This window comes from Triticum urartu, chromosome 7A (genome assembly GCF_056163025.1).
Source record: "Triticum urartu cultivar PI428250 chromosome 7A, HENAU_Tu73, whole genome shotgun sequence".
Taxonomy (NCBI): Eukaryota; Viridiplantae; Streptophyta; class Magnoliopsida; order Poales; family Poaceae; genus Triticum; species Triticum urartu.
Genome location: NC_141879.1, coordinates 551320531 through 551331148, shown reverse-complemented (window position 1 = coordinate 551331148; position 10618 = coordinate 551320531). Strand labels below are relative to the sequence as shown.

The 10618-nt window shown below is 47.8% G+C and overlaps 1 protein-coding gene across 1 annotated transcript; it reads right to left on the bottom strand.

Annotated features, from left to right (window-relative positions):
- Positions 1-1851: 1851 nt before the first annotated feature.
- LOC125521514 (uncharacterized) lies at positions 1852-4089 on the bottom strand. Its single transcript, XM_048686568.2, has one exon. It carries the CDS (start codon positions 3462-3464, stop codon positions 2064-2066), a length of 1401 nt encoding a protein of 466 aa, XP_048542525.2. The 5' UTR covers positions 3465-4089; the 3' UTR covers positions 1852-2063.
- Positions 4090-10618: the final 6529 nt, after the last annotated feature.

The window sequence follows — 10618 nt, the reverse complement described above, 5'->3', positions numbered from 1 at the left end:
CCAGGTGGGGTGGGGTGGGGTGGGGGGGGGGGGGGGGTCCTTGTCTAAAATGTATTTTTTTTCAACCGCTACTGCGTGGGGGTTTCCTATTTGGCACGTAGGTCGTGCCCTAGCAACCTGGCATATAGCCCCTCCTGCATTCGATCCTGTTTTGGGGCAGCCTATTTTTGGATTTCTTCCTCACTGGTTCTGGGAAGAATCTAGAACCTTCCCTGAACCGGATTTTTGACTTCTTCATTTTTCTTTCTGTTTTCTCTTTTTCTTCTTTTTTTTGTTCCTTTTCTTTATTGTGAACATCTTTTCAAATTCGTGAACATTTTCTTGAAATTGTGATTTTTTTAAATCATGAACATATTTTGAAACTCATAAACATATTTGAAATTGTGAACTTTTTCAAATTCCTAAACATTTCTACAAATTTTTGAACACATGCTAAAATCATGAACATTTTATAATATTTGCAAATATCTTTTATTATTGTGAATATTTTTAATCGGGAACATTTCTAGAATGGATAAACATCTTTTTGGAGATTGGTGGAACAATTTTTAAAATTCATGAACTTTTTTTTTCATGAACATTTTTTGAAAATCATGATCATTTTCTGAATCAGCGAACATTTTACAAATTAATAAATTATTTTGCAGTTCATGAACATTTTTTGAATTTTTAGGATATTTTTCAAATTCATGAACATTTTTTGAATTGGCGGACATTTTGTTCAATTTCATTAATATTTTTAATACATGAACCTTTAACATCCGTTAACGCCTGGGCTTGACCGCGGTTCCTGACTGGCCGTTGACGCCCGTTAACGGCGTGCCTTCACTGCTGTCGGCCGACAAGTGATCAGCCACGCCAAAACACGCTCAGAAAATGACTCAGTGTTTTTTGCGCCTGTCAAATTTTTGGTTCAGTGCAAACTATCATGAAACGTAAAGCGGTGGTTTTCCGCTAATCGTGACACGAATGTGATGGTCCCGTGGATTTAACTCACCCAACTCCATTGTACTCCCTTTTCTTTCCATAACCAATTATTTGAAGCAGACATGTGGGTACAGTTACATAGTCTGAAGATTGTTTGCATTCTTCTGGAGATTTAGATTTCTCAGATTTTCATTATTTGATCAATCAATCCATGTCGATCTCATTGACATGGTTTGTAGAATGCACCTTTCTGCATTTACCCTGTTTGGTTAAATGCCTAGCAGGTGATAAGAGGTATTAAAAAATCCTAGGACCTCCTCTGTGCCAAGCCTCGCATCACCCGGTTATTATGCTATATCCTCATCCATGTATTTAGCACTGTGAGTCTTTGACTAATGTATTGCCCTATAGAAATATGATTGTTTGATGTATGACTAGCTGAGTTCCCTCTGTATGAACTAGAGGCTCTCTTTTAAAGTTGTCCGCTGTCCCCATTCCTCGTGATCTCCGAATCGGTATTTAGTTGATAATTGTGGTAACAAAAGATCATTTGCAAACAAGGTTCTCACCACACCTTGATATTTATTTTGGCATGAAAAAGCATTGTGATTAAATCTGCTGAGTACGTCCTTATAACAGACTAGCGCTAAGCTTCATATGAATGGACCATGAATGTTGTTATTGATAAAGAACGAATTATGGGACACGTTTACAATTATGGGAGGAAGCGAGCATAGATTGCGGAGGGGGAGATGGGAACGTGTATTTTTGGGACGGCATGAAGACCAATGTTTCCACGTGAGAATTCTCGAATTTTTTTTTATCTTTATCACAATGCACAGCCAAATTATCTCGCCTCGAGCAGTCTGTTCTGTTAGTAGAAGTGTGTGACATTTCTTCGCACCCGGTGCAAACGCATGAACATGTTTGCTAGTAGTAACTGATGGTATATGAGGTTTTGAATTGTGTACAATATCATGGACCTAAGACAGAAAAACTGTAAAAATCGGCAAAACTCTCACTACAAATGTTTGAGAAATCATGGACCTAATACAGATATCCTAGCTAGCTACGAACCTTCGACTGCATTTTACCCCCTAGTTCTTCCTCCTGGACCTATTAATCTTCCGTGCCGTCTAGTAGAGATAATGACGCGATGATGCAGCTGACGGCAGTTCCCCGGTGCTGGTGCTGGTGCTGGCGCTGGCGCTGGCGTCGGAGCGCTGGAACGCCTCGGCCTGCCAATGCGCCGCCGTGTAGTTGCTCCCCAGATTGGTGAAGTTGTCGTCGCCCACGCTCATGCCCATGGGGTAGCCGTACCCAGATGGCAGTGTGCTCACGTAGTCGCCGCTGGTGGCGACCTCGGCGGAGTAGTGCTGAGGCGCCAGAGTGCCGTCGGCGAAGCCAGGGTAGTACCCAGGTGGCATGGCCGCGTCGCACATCTCGTTGGTGTGCCACATGGTAAGATCAGGCCACTTGTAGTCCGCGTTGCCGAAGCCCGGCGCGAGCATCTGGCCGCCGCCGCCCGAGTAGTTGCAGACAGCACTGGCGAAGCCTGGCGCGAGCATCCCGTCGCCGCCGCCCGAGTAGTTGCAGACAGCACTGGCGAAGCCTGGCGCGAGCATCCCGTCGCCGCCGCCTGAGTAGTTGCAGCCAGCATTGGCGGGGCCCAGCGTGAGCATCCCGTCGCCGCCGCCCGAGTAGTTGTACTTGTAGCCAGCATCGTCGAAGTCCGGAGCGAGCATCCGGTCGCCGCACCCCGAGTAGTTGTAGTCAGCATTGGCGAGGCCCGCCGCGATCATCCCGTCGCAGCCGCCCGAGTAGTTGCCGCTGGCGAATTGGAAGCCGCCGCATCCTCCTGGTTGCATCTGGAAGCCATGTTCCCGTGGGAATTGCTCGAGTAGGTCGTCGTTGTTCCCGCCGTCGTACGGCACCATCTGCAGCTGCTGGAAGCCGGCGGCGTCCGCCATGTCCACGGGGTCGCCTCCGGTCCAGGGCACGCCGCCACCGTGCCCGATCTGCTGCGGCATGACGGCGTCGTTGGAAGAGTCCGGCGTGACCTGCTGATCAAGCGCGCTGTGGCCGCCGTCGGCAGGCAAGCCCAGCGCCACCATCCTGTCTCCCGTGGCCAGCAGCGCCGCGTCGATGGCCCGGAGCAGCGCCCGCGCGTCGTCCAGCGTCATGTCGTTGAGCGCCTCGTCCCAGTCCGGGAGCGCGGCGGGGCAGCCGTGGCGCGCCCTGGCGAGCTTGGCCCTCCGCTTGCCCAGCTCCGCCTCGAGGTAGGCCCGGTGCGTGTGCCCCGCGCGGGCCTCCGGCGGGACGGCGCGGCGGTACCGCTCGAGCACGCCCTCCTCCGACTCCCAGAAGAGCGGCGGAGCCCCGGCGCGAGCGCCGGCGCAGACGAGCCCGACCGGGACCCCGCAGAGCGTGGCGAGCTCCGACGCCTTCTTCTTGAGCCCCGGGACCCTCTTGGCGTGCTTCCTGGCGCGCTCCCCCGCGTTCTCGACGAGCCTCATGGCGACCTTGCCGCGCGCCATCGTCGGCTGCGGCGCTCCGCTTTCCTCCGATGAGATTAGATCAGACGCCCTTGGCTTGGCTCGGCTTGGCTAGCTCCTTGCCGCTCTCCGGCGAGGCGGCTGGTATATATATATATAGGTGCGCGGCGCGGATTCTCCCGGACGCGGCGGCTGCCTGTCATGATGGCCTACCTATAGTAGCTAGGCGGCAGTAGGCCTATTACGCTCCGTAATCTGGCATTAGCCCGGCTGATTAGCTCCGGACAAATGACGCCGCTGGCTGCTGGCTGTGGATTAAACCGTGCCTCGGACCGTGATTAGCCGGAAAAAGGCAGGTGATTAAAACGCGGCGCGGCAGAGCAAACCGTTCCGGGCACGGCGGGGGTGGGATTTGGATTTGGTGAATCCGGTTTCGATCCGTCGCAATCAATGCGGCGTTATCCAGGAGGGTTTCCGTTTCCCGCACGGCGGGCGCGTCCTCCGCCCCGGATGGATGCCCGCTACCGCCCCTTTTTGCGGGCCGAACGTCACGGGCCCCGTCGCTGCCGGTCACATCGGCCCGCATCTCCAGGCCCAGGATGCAATGGAGTTCTGCGCCGCCCGCACCGAGATCCCCTCGCCGACGGAGGTGAGATCCCTCCCTCGCTCCTACCAGCCTGCTGCCATCATAACTAACCTATTGCCTGGTTCGCTGATCTCATGATCAGTCGAAGCGAATTGGAGTGTAGGTTTCGAATAAGCATTTTCCTGATTTGACTCCAATGAGCCAGCAGCCGGCTCACTGCTGAAATTTGGTCCTGGTTTGCGTCTTGTATAAGGATGGAAGTTTTATTCATGGACATGGATACCCATGGATATTCAATCCGAATGGATAGAGTTTGGATATGCTTTTGCGCTCATGGACAACGCCCAAATCCGACCCGATTATTCGTGGATAGGGCATGGACATAATCTTGTACCCATGGATATTTCCAAACCCGACCCGATCGTCTGACTTAATGAGCAATATTCTGCTATCCCTACCCCATAGTCACATGTCCCATTATAATTTTATCCTTTATCTAAAACACCCAAGAGAAATTACACAATCCCCACCGTAACATACACCAACGCACCTTCTCATTCTATTATCTACACTAATTAAATGACTTGTTGTTAAGAATCGGTTCCATCTATTTGGGTTACTCCTCTCATAGCCCTAGAGGTGGCCACCGCTGCCAGCCGCTACCCCCACGTAAGGTGGATCGCTGCAGCAGCCACTACTGGCCTGCGACAACCCAGCTCCATGTCTCCTTGACCCCTCCGTCTTCGCTTTCCCACACACGCACTGATGCATGGCCGCAGTAATGGAACAATGCAAGGGCTATGACTGCACGACATAGAGTGAGCACGCCAATGCAGAGTGCACATTGTGCAATGAGTTATGTCTTATGTATAGGTCTTGAGAGGACCCAATGGATATCCAATGGGTATGGATATCCATCGGATTTGGACATGGTCACAATTTTTCGCCCATGGATTTTTTTATGAATGGGCTGGGACTGCCTTCATGGATATGGATATGGATTTGATATTCTTCAACCCGATCCAAACCCGGCCCATTGCCATCCTTAGTCTTGTAGACTAGTCACAATGCACTAGTGCAGAACCGGGCAATAGCACCGGTTCGTAAGGCCCTTTAGTGCCGGTTCCATAACCGGCACTAAAGTGTGGTCACTAAAGGCCCCCCCTTTAGTACCGGTTCAACACGAACCGGTGCTAAAGGGCAACCACGTGGCACGAGCCAGCTCCGGGGGCCGGGAGCCCTTTAGTACCGGTTGGTAACACCAACCGGTACTAAAATGTTTGGGGGTTTTTTGGTTTTATGATTTCTTTTTTATTTAATTTTGTGTTTTTCATTTTAATTCTTTTTCGTTTGCTGGTATTTTACGATACTACACATTGTACACGTTATGCATATATATATATATAAATAGAATTTCTAGTAGAACCAATCATATATATATCATCAATGTCTCACAAACCACCATATTAATTCACACATACACACATGTATAGCTATATACAATTTCTTCTACATATGCATGTTGCCTTCGGAGCCAGTGGCATTAGCCTAATTGGTGCCTTCGGAGCACGATGACAATTGAAAGTGGTTCATGACCTGGTCGATGGGGGCGGTAGCGGGTAATAATATTCTCCCTTCGGATTTATGACCTGGTCGAGCAAAAATCCCGCTATTTCCTCTTGAAGTGCTTCTACGCGCTCCGTTTCTAGGAGCTTGTCCCGCACCTCTTTGAACTGTTAAGAAGGAGATCAATATGCATGTGTATTAGTTGTGTGACTATATATCGATAATATATAATCTCGAATACATCGTCTTGAATATTATATATCGAGTACATCACTGACTAGGTAGCTAATAAAGATCGAATACTAAAGAAGAATCTAGGACACTCGCGGTTCCTGCGGCGCGGGCGGTGGACACCGAAAGAGAAGGAACCCTCACAGGATCATAGCTGAAGTGAGATCCCTGAAGAAACTGCCAGGTATTGGAGAACCTGCCGCCCTCTAACGCAACCATGTAGCGATGGACGTGCTCGTCCTCCTCCCTGACACGGCGACGTACCACCTCCGGCGGGGCCGGCTCCCTCCGCACCGAAACTGGCCCACGCGAACACCACCAAATGAGATCAGGGTCGACGACGGGACCTGGGGCCGGGTTCCTCATCAAGCGGCGCGCCCCTCCAGGCAGCACCTCCCAGTGCCAGCCCGGCGGAGCCCAGTCCCGGACATGGGTCAGTCGGACGTCGTCACGGACGGGTGACGGCGAGGATGCGGGCCGGGCATCGTCGAGAACAAATACTAGCTATATGCCCGCAAAAAGTAACATTTTTTTAATGATTGGATTTTGATAACTAAAATTTCTAACATTTCTATATAACTAACATTTCTATAACATTTCTAATATTTCTAGAACTAAAAAAAAGAAAAATTTCTAACTTTTTTATAACTATTTCTATAACTAAAAATCAGAAAAATCTCTAACAATTCTAACTTTTTTATAACTATTTCTATAACTAAAAACAGAAAAATTTCTAACAATTCTAACATTTCTAACTATTCTAACAATTCTAACATTTCTAACTATTTCTAAAAAACAGAAAAATTTCTAACAATTCTAACTTTTTTATAACTATTTCTATAACTAAAAAACAGAAAAATTTCTAACAATTCTAACATTTCTAACTATTCTAACAATTCTAACATTTCTAACTATTTCTAAAAAACAGAATTTTTTTAACAATTTCTAAAAAACAGAAAAATTTCTAACTATTTGTATAACTAAAAAACAAAAAATGTATGTGTGTGTGTGCGCGCTCACCGGCGAGGCGAGAGGCGACGGGGGGCGGCGACGGGGACGGCGACGGGCGCGGCGACGACGGGGACAGGGACGGGGCGGCGTTGACGGGGACGGGGACGTACGGGCCGGGGCGGCGACGACGACGGGGACGTACGGGGCGGCGACGACGGGGACGGGGACGACGCGGGACGGGCCGGGACGGGGCGGCGGTGATGACGGGGACGACGGGGCGGCGACGACGGGGACGGGGCGGCGACGGGGGCGGCGACAAGGGATGGAGACGTACGGGGGGCGCGGCGGGCGACAGTGCAGAGCAGAAGAAGCAGGTGAGAAACTGAAATTTTCGTAAGTGTTGTTTATATAGGAGGGGCCTTTAGTATCGGTTGGAGCCACCAACCGGTACTAAAGGCCTGTTTTGGCCAGGCCAAGCGGCGGGAAGCGACCCCCTTTAGTACCGGGTGGTGGCTCCAACCGGTACTAAAGGCCCCCCCTTTAGTACCGGTTGGTGCCACGACCCGGTACTAACGGAGACGCGCTGGCGCAGGTGCGGTGCGGCAAGTTTAGTCCCACCTCGCTAGCCGAGGGGCGACCGCACTGGTTTATAAACCCCCGTGCGGTAGCTCTCTCGAGCTCCTCTCCAAAGCAGGCCTACTGGGCTTACATGTTCTGTGCTGCCCTGTAGGCCTACTGAGCCTTTGCGGGCCTGCATCCTGGCCCAATAACAGGTTGGGTTTCTAGTCGTATGCCGGCCGCTTTGGCCTAGTAGGCGGGCTTTTTTAATTTTTTTTTGCTTTATTTTTTTTTGAGTTGTTTTTTTGTGTATTTAGAGTTTCTTTGTGAATATTTTTACTTTAGGTACAAAAAATTACAAACTTTCTGTTAGTGCCCGTAGTTTTCAAATTTGAATAGTTTAAATTTTGAATTATTTGAAATTAGTGTGAATCACTAGTTTGTGAATAACTTAACTTTAAAAATCAGTAAAGACATGAAAGAATTTGTTTGCACATAAAATTTCTTCGCGTTTCAAATGCCAAAACACATAATTAACTACCCTAACTATTACAGAGATTCCTTTCTGGGTGTGAAACACAGAAGAAAGTGATGATAGTGAAGCCGATCACATCCCAGATCTTTGGGTGTGAAACTTTTTCTTCGCGTGTGTCCCTTTGCACCGTAATCATGGAAAATTTTCATCATTTAACGGGATGCTCGGGTCAATATTCACTGTGAATGGAGCAATTTCATCAAACTTTTCATAATCTTCTGACTTGTCTGTCTTGTCATCCACTCCCACGATGTTTCTCTTCCCAAAAAAAACTATGTGCCGCTTTGGCTCATCGTACGATGCATTCGCTTCCTTATCTTTTCTTTTTCATTGTTGTCTCAGCTTCTTTCCCCATTGTTGTATCATCGTATTCAGGGAACCCATGGCCAGGATAGCTGTCGTCGTCCTCTTTTCTTCATTGTCTTCCATCATAACCCCTCTTTCTCCGTGCTTGATCCAAACATTATAGTGGGGCATGAAACCGGACTTAAACAGGTGGACGTGAATGGTTCTTGACGTAGAGTAATTGTGACCATTCTTACAGCGAGCACATGGACAAGGCATAAAACCATCCGCCCGCTTGTTTGCCTCAGCCGCAAGCAGAAAAGTATGCACGCCCTCAACGAACTGGGGAGAGCATCGGTCATCGTACATCCATTGCCGACTCATCTTCATTACACAACACCGAATAGACCAAATTAATACAAGTTCATACATAAAGTTCATACAACACTTAAATGCAACAAATAAATAACTCTCTAGCTAAAGCATTTAAATGCAACAACAAATACGATCAAGATCGCAACTAAGGTAACAATGGATCCAACAGCATAATGATACCAAGCCTCACTATCGATGGCATATTTTCTAATCTTTCTAATCTTCAAGCGCATTTTCTCCATCTTGATCTTGTGATCATCGACGACATCGGCAACATGCAACTCCAATTCCATCTTCTCCCCCTCAATTCTTTTCAATTTTTCTTTCAAGTACTCGTTTTCTCTTTCAACTAAATTTAACCTCTCGACAATAGGGTCGGTTGGAATTTCCGGTTCACATACCTCTTAGAAAAAATTTCTATGTCAACTTGATGGGCATAATTTGTCATAAACACGAAATGCAACTAGTTTTAAAAGAGAATATATATACCACATCCGAATCATAACAAGGACGAGGGCCGACGGGGACGGATATCAAAACCATGGCACTATATGTATAACAAACAACGTATGGATAAGATAATTATACGAGTAACTATATATCCAAATCACACAAACATCAATTTTTATATAAAATTTCATGAACAAGAGGCTCACCACAAGGTGGTGCCGGCGACGGGACGGTGCGGGCGATCGACGGTGGTTACGACGGAGATTTAGAAGGCACTAAGTAAACCACACCTACATATGCAAACTAAGTGTTATTTTTGACCTCAAATTGCATATAAATCAAATACTAGCACATATATATATATATATATATATATATATATATATATCCTCCCAAATTACTAAACCCACAAATTAATCACTATATAAAGCATTGCAAGAGCTAATCTAGCAATGAGAGATGAAAGGACAAAGTTGCTAACCTTTGTGATCATTTGAATGGATGGGGACCTTCAAATCTTGACAAATTTTGGGCAAAATGTGTGATGAGCTCGAGAGGAAGAGGGGAAGAACAAAGAGGAGAGGGGAAAGAGGAAGAACAGAGCGAGCTCGGGTGTGAAGGGTTTATGTAGGACGACCTTTAGTACCGGTTCATGCCACGAACCGGTACTAAAGGGGCTGGAGGGGCCCCAGTCTGACAACATCCTGCCACCACTCTCATTAGTACCGGTTCGTGGCACGAACCGGTGCTAAAGATTCGCCACGAACCGGTACTAATGAAAGCGGCCCGGCTAGCCGTTGGAACCGGCACTAATGTACACTAATGTGCTTCACGTTTGACCCCTTTTCTACTAGTGGTGGGGAGTAACTTAGAATAATAACATGCATATGTTACTATCTTCACAGTGGGTAGTAACATATGTGTTGTGTCATGCATTACTTTATTTATTAGGTCGTAGACTCATCTTTTCTTGATATGTGTGATGTTATTGTAACTAGCTATGTTATCACATGCCTCTCTTTCTTTATTAATTACATGCCACATCATCTATTTTATCTAGATGAGTATGATGTTACCATCTATGTTACTCCCACCGTGGGTAGTTGTAGAGATTTTGAGAGTCAATCGGTTATTGCTTACTTTCTCTTTTCCGGTTTATAAGACTCAAATCTGAAATCTCATCAATCAAGGCATTTTGTGAGTGAAGGAATGGGGTCTGGCTCTCCTGCTGAGATCCCTGCACACATTATGGTGCAGGGCCAACCAATGAACGACACCTGTCCTACACAGCCCACCTCTCATTTTTTAAATTACTAAAATCCCCTTATCTCCTTCCTCACGGGGTAGCGGACATTAGAGGCGGGCGAGAGAGTTCATGGGAGCTGCTCCACTAGCTCATAGCTCCCATCACCTAGGGCCGTGGCCATGGCTTGTAGCAAGGCCTCAGCTATGGCATCCGACGCCGCTCGCGCCTGCGCCGGTGAGTATCGTGGATGAGAAGTTGAGAAATTACAAGCCGCCAAGGTCCATGACGAAGTGTCGGGCATAAAACCCGGCTCCCATGTCGCTTCAATATTTGTTTCCCGTTCATGTCCAGTGACAAAGACACGGCGGCGCTGGTGAAGATGGCCTCCAGCAACCTGCTCACGTTCATATCAA